This window comes from Panthera leo, chromosome A1 (genome assembly GCF_018350215.1).
Source record: "Panthera leo isolate Ple1 chromosome A1, P.leo_Ple1_pat1.1, whole genome shotgun sequence".
NCBI classification, from domain to species: Eukaryota; Metazoa; Chordata; class Mammalia; order Carnivora; family Felidae; genus Panthera; species Panthera leo.
Window position 1 is genome coordinate 101726057 of NC_056679.1, and position 26316 is coordinate 101752372.

General features: G+C 40.3%; 1 protein-coding gene across 10 annotated transcripts in view; it reads left to right on the forward strand.

Annotated features, from left to right (window-relative positions):
* CSNK1G3 (casein kinase 1 gamma 3) overlaps positions 1–24696 on the forward strand; it is a 103487-nt gene extending 78791 nt beyond the window's left edge. For 7 of the 10 annotated variants that reach the window (XM_042933958.1, XM_042933964.1, XM_042933978.1 and 4 more), the window contains 5 exons: positions 541–636; positions 4310–4405; positions 13779–13885; positions 14486–14509; positions 24215–24696. In XM_042933958.1, the coding sequence (XP_042789892.1) occupies positions 541–636; positions 4310–4405; positions 13779–13885; positions 14486–14509; positions 24215–24269 (378 nt within the window). In that variant the 3' untranslated portion in view covers positions 24270–24696. The remainder of the gene's footprint in view (positions 1–540; positions 637–4309; positions 4406–13778; positions 13886–14485; positions 14510–24214) is intronic. The other 3 variants (XM_042933992.1, XM_042933996.1, XM_042933987.1) reach the window with 2 other exon arrangements.
* The last annotated feature ends 1620 nt before the right edge of the window (positions 24697–26316 follow it).

Here is a 26316-nt window from a genome sequence, read left to right on the forward strand (position 1 = left end):
TTTGACTGTATGTGGTATCTATGATGTCAGCCCGAATAAACTGTGCTTAAAGTTTTTATGTTAAGTTTTGAAATATATTTGAAAAATAAAAATTTTTGTAAGTCTCTCCTGTGCCAGAATATAGACAGTAAGCCATTTCATGACCTTATTTAAAAAAATCATTTCCTCAATTTTCTTAAAATAATTTATTGTGTTTATACATTAGCTTTGAAATTGAGAGACATGTACACATACACTTTCATTTTTTTTTTTTTTTTGATACGATAAAGTAACCTAAAAGTAAAGACAGCATTAGAAAGTCTTGTATTGATGTAAAAAAGTGAATGCTTGATAAAATATCTAAATATTTGGAAAACCCTCTAAAGAGTAGCTGCGTTTCCCTTGTGTTAGCTTGTTATTTTTAATGACACAGTTCAAGGATGGTATCTTCTCTTCAGGCTTTAAGTGTCTTTAGTTTTTCCTTGATTCCCTTAAGCAGCTAAACGATTTTAAGTGAGACTTCTGAAATAGAGGGTATTGATGTTAACTATTGTATTGTAGCCTACTCCAGTGGGCGCCGTTCAGCAGGATCCTGCTCTGTCCTCAAACAGAGAAGCACATCAACACAGAGACAAGATGCAACAATCCAAAAATCAGGTTTGCTGCCCTTTCAGATTTGAAATGTCTAGATTTCCTTCTGTACTACCTTCTGAGAGCTTAAACATATTTGGTGGTTTACCATGCCCAGATGATAGCTTTATATGTGTGTGTATATGTGTGTGTGTGAGCGTATACACACATGTAGATAGATACCGAAGGATTGAAATACCTAGTTTTTCTTCAATAGACAAAAAACAGATTATATACACACCCATATTAAGGATTGAAGATACATAGATTTGCAACAAATAAACCTACTCTTTACTGTTTACTAGTTTCCCTGTTCACTGTTTACTAGTTTAAAAGTCACATGAAAATGTGTCATCATAAATTTCTAATTAGCAGTATAAGTTGGTATAAACTTTGAGAATATTTGATATTCTGTTAGAATGAAAGTATTTGGATATGCTGTTGGAATACATTGTAATAGCGGTTGGTATTTCTAACTATAGTCTGATTTAGTGGAAAGTAAGGAAAACAGTGTGACCTGTAAGAAGTTGTTGTGTAATGAGCAGTTAAGAGCTCACTCAGTCTCTGGAATTGGGTAGATCTGGATATGACTTGATCCTGGAGAAATTACTCTATCTTTCAAAGCCTCAGTTCTCTCTTCTGTGAAACAGAAATAGTGATTGTTAATTCCTAGCATAATAGTAAGCATTCAGTAAACCTCCACTCTCAAGGCTGTTATGATTATTATAATACACTCGTAAATAACTATGTTGCCAAGCAGTGTAAGCTCGATCACATGAAACATACTAATATAGTACCATGAAGGATCACTGAGTATGTGGCATCTATAGAAATTTTTTGGAGAAGATGGCTTTTGAGATGAGCCTGAAGAATGAAGGGAATTTTTAAAGGCAGATGAGGCACAAGGCCATTTTGGGGGAGAGTGAACAGGGTAAGATATGAAGCAGAAGTTGAAAAATGGAGAGTTTGAGGAATAGTGAGCTTTGCAGTTTGCTTGGAGCCGAGAGTAGGTTTGAGGCAAAGCTTAGAAGATAAACGGGCAGCGAAGAGTGTGTGTTTCCTGGGCAGGGTAATTGAAAGCTGTTGAAATTTTTGTAAGACGAAGCTTTATTTAACCCATCTTTGACCTGAAACATTTTGCTAATTTGGGTCTTTAGAATTTTCAGTTATAACCCTTTCTGGGGAAGGATCATGTTAACACATGATCCTTAGCCTTTCTTCCTCTTCTGTCTTTTATCCCACTGGAGTTCCATTGAGTTAAACAAGAGATGAAAATCAAAGGAAAGAACACAACTTATTAAAAATCATAGCAAAATAAAGTGCTCCATTTAGGGGATATTTAAAACCATTATGCTTTAACGTACAGCCACTTTAAAAAGAGTAGTTTTAGAATTTTGCCTTAGAAAAATTGGGACAGGAAATGGTCTTCTATAGAAGTTACTTCATATATAAATTACTACTTGTTAATAGCTTGAATACTCTGGTAAGGTGCTGCCTATAGAAAGAAATGGCTCCAAAGTCCAAACTTAGGGTTGGTGTTTTATAAATCACAATTAATTTCTCATTGGGATGAAGAGCAGTAATTCATGTTCTCTGGAAATCACTACTTGAGCTATTAGGTATCACAGTAAGTGAAGTTCTTATTGTCGAGTACAGTTAGATTGTAAGTATTTTCAAGTTTAAGTTCTATATGGTTTAGACTTGTCTTCCTAGCTAGATTGTGAGCTTACTGGGGGTAGGAACCATATTTGTGTGTGTGGAGTCCTTGTTGCACTAAATGTAGGGAGTCGAGTTTTGTTTTTTGTTTTGTGTTTTTTCAGGAAACCCTTTAGGGTAGCTTACATATTAAACTTGAAACCTGGCTATGCAGACTGTCATCATAATGGAAAACTCAAAAATGTTTCCTAAATACCTGTGAAGCAGTAGACAAATGTTTCAGTCCTGTGAGAAACCCAAAGTTGACAGTCGCAAAAGAACATGAAATTGAACGGCTGAAATGTCGTAATGTCCCCAGATACACAATTTGTAACCTGAAGTCGATGGTTGAAGTTGCAGGTTTCCTGAAATTTTAGACACAGTGTCAGGTGCGCGTGACAGTGGATTCTGAGGCGAGGCTGTCGATAGAGCTTTTACTGTCTTCTGAATGCAGTCCATGACCCTCTCATGTCACCTGTTGTTCTGGGCAGCATGGAGGTATTTGTCTCTATTTCAGCAGCATTTTCGTTCTTTCTTCTTCAGATTCATTCTTATCTAATTTATCTCAATTTAAGCTACACACCTGCTAGATTTGGGTCATGAACATGGAGGGTTTAATGAAAAGGCCAAGAACTCTTGTAATTGTTTTGATAGACATACTTCATGCCATCTCACACTTCGTACATAACTTGGCCTTGTACAGTTTGTTTGGGAAGCTTAGTGGTGGAACATTTATTCATTGTGCTCCTTGCACTTAACATCTCTTCCTGCCCAGGGTTGCTCTGGCTACTGATAGGCTCAGGCTCCCGACAGCCTAGTATACTCGGTGGATTGTGGCACGTTGTTCTTTTTTGTGGCAAGTTTTTCTTGACTTAGGTTGAAAAAGAGAGGAAGAAAGGAGGACTGAAGACTTGAGAACATGTGTAATTGTATTAAGGAGCTAGGTAGTACTATGGGCAGAGCAGAGCAGTTGGCTCTTGAGTTTGAATCCCTGCTGTATTTTGCAATTTCTGTGATCTTAGGCAAGTATTTAAAGTCTCAATCTCTTCATCATTAAAATGAGGATAATACTCTGTATCTCAAGATGAGATAACACCGACAAAGAAGCTAATGCAGAACCAAGTTGTAAAAGAATTTTAAATATTTTATCCCTTGCCCTTCTTTTTATTAGTGTCATCCACATTTTCCTGAAACGTACACATTGACCCCTCTTAAGCAACTCCTGATTCTGCTGGTAGATTATTAGTTTGTGGTTATTGCCATGCACGTTTGCCGAGTCATGTAAAAGCATCAAGAATTATCAGCCTGTCCTGGGAATGGGTTCCTTAATTTGAACCAGATAAAAAGAGGTGAAGGAAGCAAAGGGATTCATTGAATAAGTAGGAGTGTCAGTGAACAACAACAAAAAATTGCTCGTCATATACATTTAGTGTTTTCTCTAACACTGTTCCCTTTTCAGAGAGCTTTTCTGTTTTCTCATATTAACCTCACAATCAGAAACATGGTACTAAGCAAGAGAGAAAGATTTTTTAGGATCTAAGTACAGCTATTTAAGGACTATCTTTTTTAACATTGCTAGAAGTAGTCCCTCATCAGAAAACCAAGGGGGACCTCTACTGTAAGAAAATAATACTGGATGGCATCGTAGTACTTCTGTGATTTATTTGGAATGCTTTCTGGGGCACATCAATTTTTACCTCCCTGGTTCTTTGTTAACTTCACTTATAAAATTTAAGGGTGGAGCCCATGGTATCTCAAGTCCTTTCACTTCTAAATTCTATGGTTCTGTTTTACTTCTTGTGGTTGATCAATACCTAATAGTAGCCATTTAACTAAGAACCTCTCCACATCCAGTACGCAAAGGTAACTGCAGCTATGATTCAGAATAGTGAGGGTATTTTAAATTTCCTTTTATACATTTGTTTTCTCTATTATAAGGATGAGATGTTTAACATATTGGGTTTTTCTTCTTCCATGCATGCCACATGCATTAAATAAATGGCAGTCGGCAGACCACAGGGCAGCTTGGGACTCCCAGCAGGCAAATCCCCACCATTTGAGAGCTCACCTTGCAGCAGACAGACATGGTGGCTCGGTACAGGTATTTTCTGATTTTTGCATGAGTGATTATTTCCCAAATTTATACAACTAACCCTTTTTTGAAACTCATGGCATGACTTCATATCCTAATGAAAAACTTGTTGCTGAACTCTCCATAATCCTATTCCTTTGTATTTAACCAAAAAAGTGAAATTAACATGGCCTAGAAAGACCACCAGCGAGAGATACTACGATTTTACCTTTGTTCATTTTTGCAAGTATAATCAACAATAGTTAGGTAAGTCATACTCACAACAGGTTAGAAAGACAAACTGTATTGTGTGAAATATGTGTTAAGCTTGATTTTCCAATAATAAGCTCAGTCTTTTTAAATGTGTTAGGTAATAGAACACTTTCGTATCTTTTTTCCCTTTTGTTGATTTTGCCTTCTTCAAACTTAAGTCAGCTAAATAGATAGGAAACTTTTCCGTCCTTCATACTCAGAATGTACTTTCTGATTAACTGGTCAAATAAACATGCCCTTAATTTTTATAAAGGTTTATTTTGTTTGTATTTGTAGAAAATAGCAGATGGAGAAAATAATTTCAAGGGCAAGTACTTATTGAATGCTCCCTTCAACTTTCTTTATAAAAATTTAAAACAGTCCTTCATTTATTTATTTATTTTTGATGTGTTCGTTCCCGGACCCGTTTTCTGTGCACTTAGAGATAGTTATATCTTGCCCTCTCATGCCCCCTAAATTTCCATCTTTTATGTGTATTGTAGAAAGAGAAAGGTTGCCAAGTCTTTTATTTCTTTTAAAATGCCAGCTTAAGGTAATTTAAATGCTGGTTTAAAGTAATTGAGATAACAAATGTTATCTCAGTCCATTTCAATTTAGAACTTTCTTTAAAAGTTTTGACTTTTTTCCTCCACGTATTTCCACTTGAATAATTTTCCATTATGCTTTACCAAATTTGCATTTTTCTTAGTGTGTATCTATATATATTTAGTTTATTGGAGCTCTGTTCTGGATTTTAGTCTTTCTTGCTTTGAATTCTAAAAATCCATTCTTGATTAAATCTCCTAAGTTCTCATGTTTTTCTCACATTAAATCTTAGAGGCAATTTAAATTACGTAACCCAGTATTTTTATAGAACTTTGGAGTATGTGGAACTTTCAGTCCTGCGTAACAGAGATATTTGAAGAGTTTATAAAAATTTAGACTGAGGGACTCAGAGACAAGGGTGCCTGAATTGTAAAACTTTATTATGACTCCAATTCATATCCTTGGAAAAGTTAATGGAGCAAATTACATTTAGTTTCATAACACAAACTGGATTGTGTATGTGTCTGTATATGTTTACACGTTTCTAAAATGTTCTTTGTTACAATAGCAGGTGTCTTGCTCAGTGTTCAGGGATGTCACAACAGTTAAGACACTATTAGAAAGCCTTCCCACCACTTCTGTACCATTACCACTCTTGTATTTTCTTAGTTTCTTTTTACTCTGTGGGATTCCCAGAGGTAGCTCATGGGATCTCTGGACAATCAAAGGGTGAATGAGTTTGATTGTGGGCTCATGACTCTGGTATCTTATGTTCTCTTTTTTCATATGTTCCCAAAGAGACGTTTCAACTCTGGTTCTTTCTCATCCCCTCTTCTTAAAGCTTCTCTTCCTACAGAGACTACATCTGGCTTTATCCTAATATGTAATAAGTGATCAGTTTTACTTCCTAGAATTCTGTATTCATAAGTAAAACAAAAAAATTTCACTATTTTCATTGACTTCCTGAATTTATTTTACAACACTATTTAAGCTGACATGATGGGACACTAAGCCAATTTGACTCCTGTGAAAAATTTACTAGCAGAGTAAGTAGGCTCATGCCTGAATCTTGTTCTATCCTAAAATATTGACTTCATTTATGCTCTGTGTCCTCCCCACTTAAAAAGTTGAAAAAGTTACAGCAGGACACTTGTGTAATTGGACTAATAAAATTGTAATCTAAAACTAGTAATAAGAGGAAAGAAAGGTGCCTAAAATCCGAGGTAACATGATAATTATAATAAATGAATACTACGTTTGTTTCTGAACAAAGGAATCTTGTCTGATAAAGGGAAGAGATAAAGAGAAAAACCTTTTTGTTAATACACAAGTGTGAGGATAATTTGCCTTGAGATTCTTTGTGTGATGATCATTACATGACCCATTGGACAAAAGTTTCCAGTGTTGACTTCTTATGGCAAGTAAAAAATTGCCTTCAACAAATATTAAGGACATGTTATCTAGTAGTTTCTTAGGAAAGACGTTACCATAATAAGTAAAGAGCTCTCTGGTGATAAGTAAATACAGTACACATTTAGGATATTTGGAAGCAGAATCAAGAGTTACCCCAAGTGAGCGATTTGGGGCCCATGGCATTCATTCTGCACCTATCACTGCACCCTTTTCTTGGAACTCCGAACTGCTCTCAGCACGGCACCTCAAAGCATTCCAGGCTGCTTCCAGTTGACATGCAAGATGAAACCTCTTGCCATTTTGACCTACAGAAGGATCCTCACTTACTCATTACTTCGCATGTGCTTTGAATAGGAGCTGAATAGTGGAGTCCAAATGTGAACGCCTTGTTTTTCCAGAATTACTATATGCATTACAGATCAAACAGATAGGTTGCCAAGTTGATTTCACTGTGTTTAAGAGCGCAAGCCCTGGAGTCAAATTCGAGTTCACATTCTATGCCTTATATTATTCATCAGTAAAACGGAAACATGAATAACGCCTCTATCTCATTGTTTTGTCATGAGAACTTACAAAGTATTTAGCATAGAAGGTGGGGCTTATGAAATACTATATACTAGAATAATCTGTTGCTTTTTCAGATTAAGAAACTTGATTAGTGTCTGGGAAGTGAAGTCTAGTGGTACAGCCCAAAGAACGCATTGTCAAAGTGGGATTTATCTAATTTTATTCAATATCTTTAGTGTAATCATATTAATTCACTGACCAGAAGGCTCCAGCTATACATTTGATAAACTTTTCCCACTTGAGAGATTAAAAATAATATTTAAGTATCTGAGGACTTTATTTTGCATCTGTTCTTGGCTTATATGTGTTTTGGGAAAGTTCCCCGGGCAGTCAGCTTGTGCCCCTTTCTGCTTCCTTTAGAATCCTTGGTAATAAATATGGCTGAGAAACTTAGACCCATTACTTCCAGTTTCTTGGCCATGACATCATTCTGCAAATTTATGTAAATGTCTACTGGGAGGTGCTAGGCACCCTGCTGGAGTCTTTGAATAAAAAGGAGGAGTAACAGATACAAGGTGCCTGTTCCCATGGACCTTTCAGTCGATGGGGAGGGTTAATTAAACAGGCCGTGTGATAAGTGGAGAAAGTACAGGGCGCTCTAAGAACGTATAGGGAAGGACCTAATTTGGATTTTGTAGGTTTAGATTTCCTGGAAAAAGCAATCTCTTTTTTACCTGAATCTGTGTTTTCACCTGTTTTTAACGTGCAGAATCAGTAGGGGTTACCGGTTGAAGAAGGGAGAAGGGTCAAGGGAAGACGGTCCCAGGCAAGAAAACAACACATGTAAGGTTGTGCAGGAGAGAGAGGCTTTACACTAAGCCAATGACTACCGTCCATTCAAGCTGGTGTGTGTGTTGAGAAATGAGACTGAGAGGTGGTCAGCAGGAGAAAAATCATGAAGGACCTAACAGGTCCCGTTATTAAATTTGTACTTTATTTGAGAATGTTGGGTGGCCGTGAAGAGATAAGCAGGGTTACCCGATTAGTGTTTTTTTCTAAAGGAGACTTTTGCTGGAGACTGAACTGGAGGGAGGAGAAGTCTAAGGCAGGTCTGGCCGAGGGAAGTGATGGGCAGCGGAGATGAAAAGATGGGAGAGGTCTGGAGAGATACTTAGCAGGTAGAATCTAGTTTGGGGTGGGGGCTGAGGGAGGAGGTAATGTCATTTAGCCCTTTTTGATCCCTTTCTGCCTGGCGAACCAGGATCTCCAAAATGAGCTTTTATTTATTTTTTATTTATTTTTAAAAATTTTATTTACAGAGAGAATGCACAAGCAGGGGAGGGGCAGAGAGAGGGAGAGAGAGAGAGAAAAATCCTAATCTTCACTGTCAACACAGAGCCCGATTCAGAACTCGATCTCACAAACCGTGAGATCGTGACCTGAGCAGAAATCAAGAGTCGGATGCCTACCCCACTGAGCCACCCAGGCGCCTCCAAAATGAGGTTTTAAAATGTACCACTGGCAGCAGGCAGTGCTCCTATCGCATCCCATGGGAGCCATGCCAGTGGCTGTAGCATGACTCCCTGGACACCAGGCCACCTGAGAGCCTGGTCTGGAGAGTGGACAGGTGGTTTCTGCCAGAGGGAGGAAGACAAACGGTAAGGGGGCTCCTGGCAAAGTACGTGAGATGGTGCAGCTCCTGATGGTTTGGAAATCTCCTCTAGTTGTACAGCCTTGGGTTGCAGTTAAGGAACTCCATGGCTCCGTCCCCCTCCACCCCCCGACCAGGGGGGAAGGCCAGAACCGCAAACAGTGCTGCTGTGTGGTGCAGCCAGGTCCCGGGGATGGCCACGAAAGTGTGACAATTGTCGTACCGGGCGCTGTGATGTTGTAGTCAGCGTGACTCGAAAAATACAAATGCAGGTGATGATAGCAGGAAAGAGACAAGTGTCTTTTGACAAGGTAACACGTATGGTTACAAGTCTCAGGAGTCAGTACCACATCGCAGTCAGTCCTCCGTTGTGCCCGTCGTGAATACTGATCTGTCTAAAACACTGCAAATAACCAGTGTCAGCTTTCTTCATCAAATCTTTCAAAATACGGAGGTACTGACAAGGGGGAGGAATGAGTGACCAGTACAGTCCTATCTTTCTGTCCTGTTTTCCAGGGCACTGAAATCTGCTAGGGGGAGGTTGTGCAGGGAGAGTAGTGTGCCTTCAGGAGATAAATCATTTCCAGCTCAGCTCCTGCCGTTTATCTCAGGAGACTCTTTGTCCCGGTGCCACTGGGGTAAATCCTCATTACAGGTTTACTTTCAGATTCTGCTACCATAACATTTCCAGTAACATCTCCAGAGCCTCGAGTACTCAAAGAGTAGAGGGCTCTGCTTAGGACTTGCATCAGCGGAAGTGAGATTGAAATCCATTTTGGTGCATCTTTGCTGAAAGTCCGTGAGGATGTCCCTGTGCCTTCAGGATGTCAGTTGGAAATATCAAGAACACCAGTTAGAACTGTCGCTCTAGATTTTTTAGAATATGTAAGAATGTTGGTTCATGTGGTAGGTGTGAACCCTGACCAGGGTCCAGTGATCTCTTTGGAAATTGTTCTAAACTATGTCTTCATTTCTTAGTGTGCCTTCTTACAGATGACTTTTAGAAAAAGCTTAGGGCGTAAGTGAGATATATAACATTTCAATATTTCTAGTATATTTACTGGCTGGATGGAGATCTGGTTAATGAAGACAGAGAGCCTGTACTATGCACCTGGCAGCATGCTTACCATAACTCAGATAGAAATTAGGAAGGTGGTAGTATAACTCGTTTGTATGAAGTCACTGGATTTGGAAAGTAAATAAATTGGCCTTCTAAAGTCATTGATGACAAAGGTAGCGTGTGTTGTCTTTGTACTCAAAAGTCTATGAGAAGGACTTCTTTTGGAATCCGGTATAGTGGGCAGCCCTTAAGTGAACCATCAGTTATCTCCCACACTTAGCTGCAGGCTGTTTCCACATTGTCTCCCCTTAAACTCTGCTTCATCTGGTTGCCTTGTTATTTCTTTTATTTTTCTGTAACCTCTTAAAATAAAAATTAGAGTGAATTTCTTATCACCGTGAGACTATCAGAGAACATTCCTTTAAGAACAGCAAGAACAAAACACCCTGTAAAACACCTGAGTTATTTTTCCAAATGTCAGACTTGAAAGCAGCTGTCATCTTAGATACACTTTTGTTACAAAAAATCAGCCATTGGACGCTCATATTTTGTGGACTTGTAGGTAGGTTCTAGTTCAAGTTATAATTCTAGAAATGTCACATAAATGAAATCATTCTTTAGAATTTGGTTGATAAAAATCATTTGTGTATATGTGATCGATTTAGGTCTCCAGGAATATAATGACCTAGCATTTATAATACTATGTCTTTGGGGTTTTTTTTGTGGTGTTTTGTTTTTTTGTAAAATCCCCCTTTGCCAAAAGACCTTAGTTTTCTTAAGTGAAAATTTTACTGCCCTGACATACTCTTATGTCACCGGTATTAAGTAGGCTGCTTTTATAGGAGAACTCTGTTACCATGTTGCTTCTCTTCTTAGCCTGGGATGTTAGCCTCTACTTACAGAGTTAGGGAATCTGGGAAAGCAAAGAAAAATTACATTAAAGAAGGACATAATGGAAGATGTCATTTCCTTCTCGTCTGGATCTGGTTGACCACGTGGAATGAGATTGGAAACATTTCAGTAGAATAAAGCTTATTAGAGTCAGGTATGACTTTGTGTGAACGGAAGTAAGTCGGATTGTATAGTCAGCATGCTCTTACAGTTGCTCTTGCTGGAAATTTAGAATACGTGAGGTGTAAATTTTCAATTATGCCACTTAAAGTAAGGGAAGACATGTTCGAGGAGCTGCCTGTAGGTTGAGACGGGACCTGTCCAAGTGTCTAGGGCTCTGGAACACAGACAAGGAAGAGAAACCTGTGACTATTACGTGGAGAGAAGAGCAGTGGAAATTGTTCAGTGAACTGTTTATCTTCTGTATGCAAAGCATCCTGAAAATTACAGATAGTGGCGAGTACAAGAGTGTAAGATAAGAATCCTGCTCTCCTTTGTAATTCAGTGTAGGAACTCTGACGTTGTAAAAATTAAGAATAAAGAGCTTAATTACGTTTGATAATTAGAGCAAATAGCGACTGTTACGTGTTTTCAGAAAGAGGGAGAAATAAAGAGAAAAAATTGCCTTGGAACTCAGTAGAATGCCAGGAAGGAGGAAGCTGGTGTCTCAACAGAGGGGCAGACTTAGAAACAAACAGGAGTGTTCCTCTCCTTGGGTTGGTTGTCTCTGAAGATGACCTGGGTGGTTTTTGTGTGTTTTTCAACCGTGGCCACAAATGTAGTGTTCATTTGTAGGTAGTAGGTCCACATAGGATATAGGAACCTCAGCCTCCATGATTCCTGCGTTAATCTAGATTTGTAGGTTGACGCATAGTTGCTTTTCCTGGCATGTCGTGACCTCTTATTAAGAACATGTGAACTAGTGAAGTTTCAGTAAAATGGGGGCTCTGTAAATGGACCCAGTAGCCAGCTGTCAATGTGGTGTCCAGGCCCATGATACGTTAACATTATTTTTCTTACGACGAGGCCAGGTGGGGGAAGCAGCAGCCTGATTCTTTGGTTTTGAGCCTGGAGTCCAGTCTGGGAAGATGGTAGGGGTTACTGGAAATTGGAACCATAGATACAGGAAGAGAAGCACATTTAAGAGGGAGTATGAGAGGTTCGATTCTGGAAGTACTGAGTTTGAGGTACCGAACTTGGTCTGAGTGAGTGTGTGGGTCAGTGGTTGGCTCAGCAGGTGCTTTACGTAGGGGTTGTGGCTGAAGCCACGAATGCAGGCAACACTGGCAGAGTAGTGGTGGCCGCCATTCATGGAGCTCGTATTACATGCCTGTCACTGCGGTTTACATAGCGATTCCGTTTCATCCCCGTATCAGTCTTGTTAAATAGATATTCCTGTTTCCCATTTCATAGTTGAGCACACTGAAGTTCAGCACGATGACATATCTTTCCTGGGTTGCACAGCTGTTAGAGCTAACTTTTGTTTCTAGACCCATCTTACTCTAAAGTACCAACTGGTGCTAAGTGATACAGAAATGTACAGGAAAATGCGGACCGAGCAAAGAGCAACTGAATCTATTTTCTAGGAATCGGTAACCTTTAAGAGCAATCTTAATAGAAATCTGATGTAGGGACAGAGTACAGATTGTAGGAAGTTAAGGAATGAGCGAATGGCAGATGAAAGTGTTAAGACTGTTGTTTTGAAGAAGTTTAGGGGAAAGCAAGAAATAGGATAGTAAGATGACTTTGTACGACCAAGAGGATTGGGGAGAATGTGGGTGTTTTGCCATGATTTTTATTTTGTTTCAGGATTTCACTCATCGTTGCATGCATTCATTCATTTATTTCAACAAATATGTATTGACTTCTTATTCTGTGCCAGGTGTAGCGGGTAGATATAGAAGGGAGCAGTACAAAATTCTTGCTGTCATGGAGCAGGAGGAGGTGGGAGTGGGTGTCAGTCCACATAATCAGAGGATCACCTCTGAGTAAATGCTATACAAAGAGTTAGCAGTAGAGTATAACGTGACATAGTGTGTCTGAATGGAAGTCTTAGATTGTGTGACGGAAAAGGCCTGCTTTAGAAATGTTCTCTGAGAATCTGAAAGATAGGAGAATGGCCATTGAGCAGGAAGAGAGTTCAGGCATTGAGATGATACCAAAGCCTTAAGGCAGGAATAAGTTTGACATACTGGATGGAGGCTAGTGAACAAAGGAAAAGGTAATAGGAGGTCAAGGGGTAGGCAGGGTTCAGACGTGGCGCTTTGTAAATTGGGGTAAAGAATATGGATCTTTATTTTAAGTGAAACGGGAGGTTGACCCTTGAAAAGATTCAAGCAGATAATTATATGTGATCTGATTTCCATCTTAAAATGAGCGCTCCGGTTGTCATGTGGCCCGTCCATTAATGGAGGGTAGGGACAGGTGAAAGCAGGACTAGTTAATAGGTTGTTGCTCTCATATCCACAAGAGATCATTGAGGTGGCCTGAACCACAGCCCTGGTGGTAATAGAGGTGGCCAGAACTGATTCGTCTGGGGCTGTGTTTTGGGGGAGGATTTAACAGGCCTCGCTGATGGATGAAATGTAGGGTTTCAGTCTGAGAGTGGAATCACAGTGACTCCTGGATCAGGGGCCTGACCAGCCAGGTGAAGGAGTCGGCAGGAGGCGAGGGAGACCCATGCAGGGGGTGCAGACAGAAACACAAGGTCTGTCGGAAGGAACTGTATGGATGTTCACAAAGGGACCAGTTAATGCCGTAGCCAGGTGCCTAGGGAGATGGGCACACCTGGGGGAACTGATGGGACTGGAGCACAGGAATTAGCCTTAAAAATAGAGGCAAAGAGACAAGACAGAAATTTCAAGATGAAAAGGGAGTTAGTTGGAAAAGCCAATATTGGATAGCCTTGATTTTTCATACAGTATTAGACCTGTTACTTTATTCAGTTATGAACAACTCAACTACATACTAATTGTTTTGTGTTCTTCGTATTAACTTTCTAATTTGCATACTTTAATCTTAATTTTTATCATTGTATAATCTGTTACTTTGTGTATATGTAATTTTTTTTTTCTTTTCGGCAGGTTGTAAGTTCGACAAATGGAGAGTTAAACACAGATGACCCCACCGCAGGACGTTCAAATGCACCCATCACAGCCCCTACGGAAGTAGAAGTGATGGATGAAACCAAGTACGGATTTGTTTTCCTTCTTTGTTCTTAAACTATGCATGTTTGAGAATTATAGTCATATACAAGTATTCCTGGAGACTTTTTTTAAGGGAATAGGTGCATGCAAAACAAGTGATATTTGTAGTTATTTTAACCACTAAGTTGAAACTAGTGCTATTTCAGTAAATAAGTTTTACAATACAAAAATAATTATTTAGGAACTGTGCTCAATTTCTTACTTAGAATTAACAGCCTGTTTTTAGCATTTTACTTTTAGGAGCGTTGATGCATGAAAATTATTTCCATAGGATAGATGCTTGTTTTTTTCTGTAAGCATAAGAATATTAATTTTATAGTATGCTGCATGTGTTCATGTTAGTTTCACAATAGTTCTTCTATGAATGTAAATGATAAAGCTGCTTGGAAAAAAATTAAGCATGAAAAACAATGTGATGTTTTCAATGTGGGCTACTTCTGATGATCTCTTTCTCTCTCTCTCTCTCTCTCCCTCCCCCCCCCCACTCCCTCTCCCTCCCTTTCTCTCTCTTTTTTCCTTGTATTTTTTTTCTTTTTCTTTTTCTTTCTTTCTTTCTTTTCTTTTTTTTTTTTTTTTGTGTATAGCTGCCAGAAAGTGTTGAACATGTGGTGAGTTTGCAAGTGTAGGCAGGCAGAAATAGCTCCCTTGACTGTCATTTCAAAGATTTTTGCTTTTTTAAAAAACATACCTTTCAACATAGAAATTATAATTGGTAAAAGTTGTTCAAAAACATTTGGTGTCATTTATTTGAGGTCTGAAAAGCAAGAAATAATTGTTTGAGGAGCTCTTTTGCCTGCTGCAACTTTTTTTTTTTTTTTTTTGCTTTAAGTGACATAGACTTGGGGGCACTTTTTAATTGAGTAGTTGATAACACCCACTCTGCTTGTGCTTGTGCATTTGTTTTGTAACACAGAGGCTTTATTTGCTGTTTAAACAGAAGGAAGTTTGAGTTTTAAGCTCTCTCTTTTCCTGTTTGTAATTTTTAATTCCCGTAGCAGATCCCCCACCCTCACCCCTGTAGTGTCACTAAAACCATATGTCATTTACTAATTGTGTTGCCATTGAATATACATGGAATACACTGATACATTTCATGATTAACTCTAGAGAGAGAGTGTTAGGGAAGTCCTCATCTAAATACTTCCTGCTACATGCAGATATTATGAAAAAAAAAATTCTGTTAGTTGAATTAATGTTGAATTTAAACTATCCTCTGCTTTTTTCTTTTTTCTAGTCCTAATGCCATGTTTAAAATGTTCCTCTTAGGGCACCTGTGTGGCTTAGTCCATTAAGCATCCGACTCTTGGTTTTGGCTCAGGTCATAGTCTCGTGGTTCATGGGTTCGAGCCCCATGTCGGGCTCTGTGCTGACAGCTCAGAGCCTGGAGCCTGCTTCGGATTCTCTGCCCCTCCCCTGCTTATACTCACTCTCTCTCCCTCTCTCCCTCTCTCAAAAATAAATAAAAGCATTAAAAAAAAATTTTTTTTAAAGTAAATAGAATGCTCCTCTTAGGGCACCCGGGTGGCTTATTCGGTTAACTCTTTGACTCTTGGTTTCTGCCCAGGTCAAGATATCACGGCTTTATGGGTTCAAGCCCCACGTTGGACTCTGCGCTGGCAGCGGGGAGACTGCTTGGGATTCTCCCTCTCTCCCCCTGTCTCTGTCCCTCCCCCCACTCACGCCGTGTCTGTCTCTCTCAAAATAGATAAATAAATTGAAAAAAAAAAAAAAGATCTTGGGGCACCTGAGTGGCTCAGTCGGTTAAGTGTCCGACTTTGGCTCAGATCATGCTCTCAAGTTTTGTGAGTTTGAACCTCGCCTTGGGCTCTGTGCTGACAGCTCGGAGCCTGGAGCCTGCTTCAAGTTCTGTGTCTCCCGCTCTCTCTGCCCCTCCGTTGCTTACGTGTGTGCACGCTGTCTCTCTCTCACACAAAAATATTAAACATTAAAAAGAAATTTTTAAATATGTTCCTCTTAGTTTTCAGGACAAATTTTGAGTCCACCTGGGGGTAAATAAAGAAAGTTCCTTAGATTAGTAAATTTTGGAACATTCTTTTCATATCCAAGAGGAACCTTACATAAATTTCAGAACAATGCTTATTTGCTGGCTGCAAGATCAGGAAACTTCTTTTGTGAATATTTCTTTTTCAAGAGCCGTAGTGATCAAGTATCCATTTTTATCACTTGTGACTATGGCCCTTATTGACAGTCTGACTTATTTTAGTGGATTTGAGGGTATAATTAGCTACATACTTGGGCACTTTTACCTCAAGAATAAAAACCGCAGTTGATGTTTGTGCAGACGTAAGCTCACTTACAAAAGTAGGGTGGCAATGTGTCACGGTGGGGAGCACGTGTCCTGTGCAGGCAAGCACAGGCTGTAGAACCCTGCTTGTGTCACAGTTACCTTCTTGAAGTGTACTTCTTGTTCTGCAGAACGAGCCTATGAATACCTCCTTCGTAGGCTGTTGAGGAAACGAATGGGGATAAAGCACCGCTTGTTTGTCTGGTGCGTGGAGGGGGCTCCGTAACTATCCCCACCCTATTTATTCCTCCGCTTCCGGCTGCCAGTGACCTTCCCCATCTCTGTGTTCTCAGCTGTGTGCTTCTTCCATCAGTGTCTCATATTTTCACTTCCATACCCACCCTCTTCACTGAGACTGGCCGTTCTGTGCACACGTCGTGCCAGACACCTGCTTTTAGCCAAATCGATGACCTTTTCCCGGTTTATTTAATCACCAGTTACACTGCTTGGATTTTAGAATATCTGAAACTCCTTGCCCTTAAGTCGATTGCACACCAGCAGGGAGGATTGCAGTGTATCCGCATGCATATGTAATTTGTACATGATAACTACCATGAAAAGGTATAAAAAACCTGTAAGGGCTTACAAAGAAAAGGCTTACTTACTGCCAGGGTGATCAGAGCACTCTTTCTGGAGGTGGCTTGGAAGAATGGCATGGTGATTTATTTCGCTGGGATGGGTGTGGGTGTATATGTTGTAGGTTTGCGTTTCTATCTGTAGGTGTTAGAAGATGAGAAAAAAAGCAAGTGTTGTGGGAAGGTTCTTCCTGAAGGAAGGGTCCTCCGTTGCCTGGAGATTTGAGTCCAGGTTCCTTGGCATGGTTGGCCCCAGGCCCTTCATCCCCCTCCTAGTCTGGCCTCTGCTCATCCTGGCCAGCCCCATTCTCCATTTTGAACACTATTCAGTGGGTTCTTTCAGTCTGCTGATGGTATATTGTTCTCTTGACCTCTCTCCAGCTTCTTGAAACTTCTTGAATTTCTTGAAAGCAAGACCTTTTTCATCTTCAGATCCCCAGTGCCTAAGACAGGATGATGAGTTGTTACTAGATAATTGCAATTACATAATGTGGTGTATCCATACAATGGACTGACCATTGTTTGCTGGCCACGTACAACACCGAAATCAGGCACGTGATGCTAAGTGAAAGAAGCCAGGCACAAAAAATACCCCAGGATTCCATTTTTGTGAAATGTCCAATCAAGAGAGGAATCCAGTCATTGCCCAGGGCAGGGGAGAGGGGGCGGGAGTGACTGCTGACAGGTGAGGCTATGCGGTTTCTTTTGGGGGCAGTGAAAATGTTTTCAGGTTTGATTGTGGTGACGGACGCAGGGCTCTTTGAATATATTAGAAACCACTGAATTGTACGCTTTAAAAGGGTGAGCTGTATGAGATTTGAGTTGTATCTTAATAAAGCAGTTATTTAAAAAAAAAAAAAATGGATAACAACCCATGATTTCAGTAAAGCCTTCCTGCAGACGGGCTACAGAAATCCTCTGAACTTCCCTGCCTCTTCACTGGCTAAAAACTCTTTCAACACCTCGTGTTGGTTTCCCTTTAATCAGGGTGACTGTTACATTCATACCTTCTTAGTCTGTAGTGAAGACACGAGAGTGTGTTTTTTCCTAAATTGCATCACCTGTCGAGAATTCTCTTCCACACTGCGTTTCCAGCTTCCCCTCTTTCTTCTTCTCTGTGACTGACAGAGATCGCCCTCACCCCACCCTATTGATTATAATTTATTTTACATTGGGCATTTTATTTATTTTTGAGTATTTATTTTGAGAGAGAGAGAGAGAGAACAGGGGAGGGGCAGAGAGAGAAGGAGAGAGAGAGAGAATCTCAAGCGGGTTCTGCACCGTTAGTGTGGAAGCCAACTTGGGGCTCGAACTCACAAACGGTGAGATCATGACCTGAGCCGAAATCAGGAGTCAGACGCTCAACTGACTGAGCCACCCGGTGCCTCTGGACATTTTCGAGTCTTGAGGTTCGATACGTGATTTCCCAATGATGGAAATTACACTGTTGTCCAGCACATTAAATGGCTCCTTCGTTAGTGATGAGATTTCACTTTCTTCTCTGCATCAGAGAGTTTTTTGTTTCTTTTGCAAGTTCGGTGATACAAATGGTAGCACCCTTATCTTTCCCTCCAGGAATTTAGGAACACAAGGCTTCTTCTGGTTTAGTTACTGACTTTTTAAGTATTATGCCATTGTATTTTTTCATCTCCTTTGCTGTCTTTCCCTTTTGCAACATTTGCCGAACAGTTACTGCATATCTGGTAATGTCATGATGAGGAGGAGAAGTCAAGGCCCTGCTGTTCCCTTAGAAAAGATAGCAAGTACCCAGTAACTGTCAGGTGGTAGTCCTCAGTCCTGGCTTCGAATCACAAGCATCTGGGGAGTTTGCAGAATAGGCCAGCCCTCAGGCTGTGCTATCAGTTTCCGATTTCATTGGTCTGTGGTGGGGGTCCGGTTGGCAGTACTTTTACAATGCTTGGAAGCTGATTCTAAGGAGCAACCAGGATTGAGAATCATTGGCCTAATACAAGGTATTCCAGGATTGGCCTCTAGGATATGGTGTTACTGGATTGAAGAGACTGGAGTGTGCACTTCCAGCTGAGAGATCAGAGACATCTTCCTGGGTAAGGGCACATGGGTCCCGGTTTTCGAAGATGAGTAGGTTTGGCAAAGGAGTTGGATGCAGGAGACAGGGAGAAGTGGCCGAGCAGCACGGGAGCGAGGAAAGAATGAGGCAGGTGAGAGGAGTAACCCAGGCACGTACAGAGTGTGTGAACGCATCACAGTGGGAAGTCGTCTAAGTGCCTCATCGCAAAGGACTTTTGTAGGCAAGTAAAAAAAAAAAAAAAAAAAGACGTGATCGGTTCGCAAGACAGACGAGCAAGCTGTGGGTTTTAAGCCAAGAAATGGTACCATCAGATCGAGCCTTGAGGCATTTAGTTGGGCAGCACTTTTGAGGCTTATGTCATTTCCTGGGGCTCATTACATTCTATAAAATCCATCCGCCCTCCCTCCTTCCCTCCCTTGTGTCGTATGGGCTGCCTGGACAGGAAGCTTGATGCAAGGTGAGACCAAGAGGGGAGTGGAAATAGATTGGAACCCCATTGTAAGAGCCGTGTGGGCTTAACATCTAGACCGTGGAGAACCATGGGTGAGATAGTAAAGGCAAAGGGCAAGGTCATCTCTAGGAGACAAGTTTGGATGATACACTGGGGAGAAGAAGAGACTTAGCCTGGACGTGTGTTAAGAAGCTCTTAGCAGTGGTGGAGGCCACAGGTTCTGGAGTAAGCTGGCACGAGAGGATGGCCCAACTTTGAAAGTCATTTCAGACTTGAGGGACCGATTGCCCCTGGATGGAGAGGAAGAAGTTGAAACTGAGGATAGATCCGTGGTTCCCAGTTAGTGTGGTTTTGTGGATGGACGTGGGCTTCTGTCTAAACTCTTCTTGCTTAACTGGTCAGTTCGCATGTTTTCCATAAGGGATCCAGATATATGAAAGTACGTTTCATTTATAGATCTGAAGGGAGAAAATCCTTTGTCAAGGAATTAAAGATATGTGTATACTCATCGACCCCGATAAGGAGAGCCTAGGCTCCAGAGTCCTAAGTGGGACGGGTCCAGCAGGTACAACACAGTCTCGCAACCGAAGGTGGAGACAGTGAGTTACTGCTGAAGGGACAGGTAGGAACTTCAGATCCAGACAGAGCAACATGGGTCATTTTCTGGGTAGATGTAAGAAGAAAGGATATGATGTGAATCTCGGAAGACAGTCACATCCTAGAGGAAGCAAAAAGGCATTGAATAAAGGGGAATTGGCGGTATAATGTCCCAAGCAATGCCTTGTCCCTTGTGTTTTCCTCATAGTTGAGGACTTTGATCCATTATGATTTCCCGTTTACTACCTAAACAGTATTTATAGCGACAACCCTCAAGTTCATCGGAAGCAGCATTTACCATTTATTTCCAAAGAATTTAAGAGTAGAGGTGTGGCTTCAACGCTTTTAGGCTAGCTATGGAATCATGTGAGAAGCATGAGCCTGACCTGGGAGAGCATATTAGCTTGCTGGAACCACATAGGCATAACCAAGAAAGAGCCAAGAAAAAAAGAAGCATTGACAAGGACATGATTTAAATGTCTGGTAAGCTTAATCCATTTCCCCAGGGTTGTCAAGAGTGGAGATCTGAAGAGACTGCAAATGAGGTGTAGACTAATAACATAAGAAAATAGAGCCCCTGAGCAGCCTGGACAAAAAATGGACTTAAAAAATGTAAGGGTGTGGCTAATTTTCTAAGGCCAGCTACTTGAATTTAGTGACCAAAAGAGCTCGCTCCCCGCATCTGTGAGAACTTGTGTATGTGCACATTCCTGCAGTATTGGCTGTTATTTGCAGTTACTGTTAGCAATAACTTTTTTCCTCTTTCAGCTGTACCAAGGGTTAAAATCACATGGCCTCTTTTTACACATTTGCCTGCACTCATATAAATTGATGCCTTGGTGGCCACTCAGTGTCTCCAGCCCTCAGCTCATAGATTCTGGTCCAAGGACTCACTGGAGGTGGAGAAGCTGGAGGGGGGACCTGGCAGGTGCCATGTAGACAGAGCGGTGCCACTTGGGATTAGTCTCCTTGAAGAATCTGGCGCAAACCGCTTTTCCCCAGAAAAGCTTCCACAGGCACCAAAGTCTGCATTCAGTGAGATTTCACTAGGGCTTGTGGGCCCCAGGTAAGAACTCTCGCTTTAGAACATGCTTTGGAATTTTGACTCGGTTCTTAGGCTAGGAGTTGCATGTCTGAGGCAAGTCCTCCACTTTTTATTCGATAAAGATTTTGGGGGGATTTTTGTGCCCATTTGTGGGGCGTATCTGTGAGTAACCCCTTAAGAAGCTTACATTCAGTGTAAGATAATAAGAAAATAAATAAGATAAATTCAGATGAGTCCTGAGGGCGGGGGAGGGGGCGGGGGGGGGGGGGAAGCAACGTAAAATGGTCACGTGACAGAGTGGCCACGTGGGAGCAGCGCTGTTTTAGATTGAAGGGAATTGACATGAGACCCACTTTCTTAATCACTAAGACTGTAAATCATCCGTTTTGGTAATGAGCTTTAAGAAACCAGCCACAGGTTAAGCATCAGTTTTCTTCTCAACTTCTACAACTGTAATTCTACTTCTAGAGCATCTGGTCTATGTGGATGCATTCATATTGCATGCAGCAATGCTGCCCTCTGGTGGTAGTGAGTTAAATAGCATGCCAGCTTCCCTGGCAAGTCTTGTTTCAACGGTGTGCTCTTTACTGGTGGGATTTATTTTTTAAAAATAGATGTCTTTTTAAGATTGCTTTTTAATTTAAAAGGTCTCTACAGTTATGATTCATTTGAAAATTTTATTTAGGCTCAAGTGAATGCTTGTTCTGGTTTTCTGTGTTAAATAATACATAATTGAAGGAAAGATTACCTAAGAAATAGGAAGAACTTAGCTGTCTGGTGAATTAGAAAGAAGATTAATGTCACTAGGAAAACAAGTCAGACATGGTGAATTGCTAATAACAGAAGTGTGAGAAATATGGAACTTGTTGGTCAAAATATGTATTGCTTTAAATTCCCTGCACCAAAAGGCTCGTAAACACTTCTTAGAACACCTTTTCAGCAGAAAACTTTTAAAAGATTGTAGTTTGGCATTTGAAAAGACAAATGACAGTATTTAAGAACAGTGAACATTATCAGAACTTTATACTAAATAATAAATATCTATTGAAATGTGATCATGTTCTTAAATTTAATATTCTAAGTCTTTGGTCTCTTCTCACTATCAATTAAAAAAATTTTTTTTTACAAGATGAACATTTTATGACTCTTTTCTAAGTCCTTTATTAAAATATCTTTTTTTTTGACTAATGGTTTTCATCTCTAACACTTTGACTTAAATAACTTTTTTTTCACTTTTTTATTTGAGAAAATGTATATGTATAACACCCATTTGAGAAAGTATTTAGGTAGCTGATAGTTACAAGACATTTTTATAAATCCAGGAAAAATCCATTGTACCTAGAGCCTTCTTTTCTAGAGGTAGCTCTTTTCAAGACCCTTGATGGGGTAATTTCTCTCTGGTTCCTCTGGTGGTCACCTCAGAGTAAAATTCATAAAGATTGATAGCTGCACATATTTCTAGTTGAATCTTTACCCACTGATATATACAGTTTTGAATTATTCACGCTCCACGGTCTAATCATTATGTGCGGTTTGAGTGGGGTTAAAAAAACACAATCGTGTAATTTGGTTTTGAATGCCCCATAGTGATTTCATAGTCACGCCGTAAATCTCGATAAATGGTCTGAAATTATTTTTGACCAACGATAATGTGGGTGGAGCAATTATGTAATTTAGCCGGACAGTATGGGTTCCTGTTTACATTTCTTTCGCAGAAAGATAGAAAAGATATCCGGGAATTATTTCATCTTCCACCATATTTTGCTGGATAGGACACTTGAAGTTATATGGTCTCCGTTATGCTTAGCTTGAAGCCATTCATGGACTATCCTTTTATGCAGGCGGGCTGCTAAGGATTACAGGAACATCTTTATAAGGTCACATTGTGTTCCGGCTTTGAATTGGCAGTATTGTGTTAATTGAATCACCATGCATATAAATATTTCTTTAATTACAAAATAGGACTGACATATTTGTCTACGCACACACATTGGACTTCAGTGGAAAAATGGAAGCCTCTATATGCGTTGCCTGTCCCCTTGGTATTCTGATAGGTGGACTTTGTGTTCCGTGTGGCAGAGGAAAACAGCCAGACCTTTATTTGAAGGAATGCCAGGCTTTTCGAGTACACATATGCATGTATTTTGTTGTTGTTAGTTGCTACTCGGTGTTTCTCGTTTAACTTTGACTTTGTACCACCCTCGCCATTGTTCTTCACGTGTTACATGTGCTGTCTTCTCATGACGAGGAGAACTTACTGTGGGAAAAACTAGGCCTGTGAGGGGTCATCTCTAGAGTTGTTTTTTACCTAGGAATAAAAATCAGCATGCTGTTCCCTCATAGTCTACAAAACTGAGTCACCTCAATTGTGCTATTTCAAATGTTCAGCGTAATTTTTACCTTAATTTGCCTACGATGAGCTTGACCTTAACCCTTACAGAATTAAAGGAGGCAAGTCTTGACATATTTTATTTTCTCACTTCCAGTTTGTAAGTGTGGTGGAAAATGTTTGTTGAAGAGTGTATTTGGGATTCCTCTTCTTCCTTTTGGAATCTAAACTAATTCTTGCTGGAAATAAAATCCTCACTCTTAGGATCATTATTGGTTTTCTTTTTTTTTTTTCCTTTTCTGTTTATTCATTATTTATTCATTATTTATTTATTTAATATAATTTATTGTCAGATTGGCTACAGTGCATACCGTGTGCTCCTGGTTTTGGGGGTAGATTCCTGTGATTCATCGCTCACATACGACCCCCAGTGCTCATCCCCACAAGTGCCCTCCTCAATGCCCGCCAACCCTTTTTATTCCTTTTCTAATTCTAACTCTAGTTCTGACTCCCCTTATGCATTCCGTCTCTTTCTTCCTGGTCTTAAGAATCAGATATAAATATCAGGAAGAAAGGGAGAGAGTGCATAAGGTGAATTTTAGAAAAGCACGCCATTGCCAGAGGTTAATGAGTATTCAGAATAGAATACAGTGGGGTCAGCGAGGATTCACAGTCCCGTGGCTTCTCCGTTAGGCTTGGTGCAAAGCCTTTTCCATTTAGTGGCTCCTTTTAATGTTGCATAGAGTGTCTTGCTATGTTCCTAAAAGGCACGTTGATGACAAACTAGTGATAACTCTGCCGTAGTCTCACTAATCTGTTTGCTTCCTTGGCATGTTCACTGTGTATCTTGCATTAGCGTGTTGCTTTCTATGACCATTGAAATTAATAGGCTAAATTCTGCCTTTCCTTGGCGACCTTTTAGTGCTTTCATAATAAAAGAAGTGTTTCCCTCCGCCCGCAGGTGCTGCTGTTTTTTCAAACGAAGGAAAAGGAAAACCATACAGCGCCACAAATGACTCTGGACACAGACAGATCATGGGGAGTTACTTACGTGTTCATCTGCTGTCTTGTGATTAAAAATCATCTCCGTAGTGACCACATACATTTTCGAGGACTCACTCGTAGAAACAAAAATGTCATACATACTTTCATACTTCATTTTGTGGTTGTCTTACATTCATATTTTTTTCTAATTTAACTTTTATGGAAGCTTTAAAGTTTTGTCGAAACATGAGTGCTTTGCCCGTCGATGAACGGAATGGACCAATGAGGTGGTGTCGATGAATACCGTTCTAAGGACATTTTTCAGAAGCTCTCCTCCTGTTGTAGAAAAAGCAGTACAGTATCTTCAGTGTCAGCCAGTTATATACCTGATCTGGTTTTTGATAACTTCTGTAAGAGCATAATCAAACAGGAATGTCCCTCCTCCCCCACCGCCCCCCCCGCCCCCCCCGCCCGGTGGATAGTGCAACAGAGAAGACACCGTTGCCCCAAAATGTAAAAGAAGTTATTTTACGGGACGTTCCTTTCTTGTGTGGCATCTGCATCGATTTCAGTATTACTGACGGTACGGCTGTGCGTGAGTCATATTAACATTCTCTCTGTGAAATCATGGTACAGTCACTGCCCAGAGGTACTGAGGAAAAACGCTGTCGGGGTGCGGCCGATGGTAGGTGGTAAAATGGAATCACGAGTCGCGTGGTAAATACGAGCTCTGCTTTTGTTGCACCACTTTGTGAAGTTCAGTGTTGCTGAAGTGGCAAAAGCGCTTTTTTTAAAAGAAGAAAAAAAAAAGCAAAATATTTGTATAATGTAACTTTATGCTTCCAGATAATAATGTATGTTAGACAGCAAGAAGCGAATACTTTGAGAAATGAAATATGTTGGAGTTTTGTTTTTGTTTTTGTTTTTTTTAAAATACACTAAGGAGAAGAAATAAATGTGAATCTCATCGCGATGTGTAAGGTTGAAGTCTGAGGAGATCCCACGGAAGCCTCCTGCTGAATGATTACACTCTCCCTTAAGCAGAAAACTTCGATGTGCCATGCAGTGGTGTCTGTTTGTTAATTATTTGCTCTTTGATTAAAAAAAAAAAAAAAAAAAAAGAAAGGACCCCCAGCAATAAAGACTGGGTCACTCTCTTGCCCTCTGTGCACATTAGCCTCTTGTATTCAACTTTGCTGGTTCTCTGGAATTTTCCTACCTTTTAGTATAATTTTGATGAGTGAGAACTATTTTGGAAAGGATGGGTCAGGTGCTTTGCCTCCACAGTCTGTTGAAGTGCCTGCATATGAACAAAGTTAATCGTTCTGCACAAACAGGAAGCCCAGTCTGCTCTTTTAAGTGTGCTTTGTTTGAAGCCATAAAGATACAGGTGTATTTGGTCACATTCTGCCAGCCAGAAGTTTCAAGCAGAGTTAAAACAAAACGACTGGCCAGAAAAAGAATCATGTTTTTCAGATCGCACACTCACCTTTCATTTATGAAATTGTTACTTACTCTTCCCACGCAGCCCTTCCTTTGTCTTCAGGCAGCATGCCTTCAGGCGTGCTTATTTATTTTTCTCGTCGCAAGGTAACATTTAAAATGTGTAATGAAAGTAAATAAATTACCTTTTTGACTTCCTTATTGCATTTACAGGGATTTGATTGTATCCGTAATTTATTTTTCTTAGTAGCCACAAGTTCCGTGTATCGTTTTTGCTGAATTAGGTGCCCACACAGATACCGCAAATCGGGACATTGTTTATCATCGTTGCTCTGAATCCTGCGATCGTTTCAAGTTCTTGATTTGAAAGGCCCACGCTCAGCCTAGAAGGCATTTGCTGTATAGTTTGGTCAACAGTTTTCCATTCTGTCTGTCTGTATACTGTCATGATGTCTCAAACGACAGGAGTTCCATACTGAGGTTTTCTTTTCGTTTTGCCTTGAGCAACCTAGATGGATGTTTTGGCCGTTATAATGTGAAACCACTTCTTTCTTTACAGTATTTGACCAAATTTGTGTGTCTATGATATTTGTAAATACATGCGATACCTGTATTTCTTATCATAAGCCTATTTAG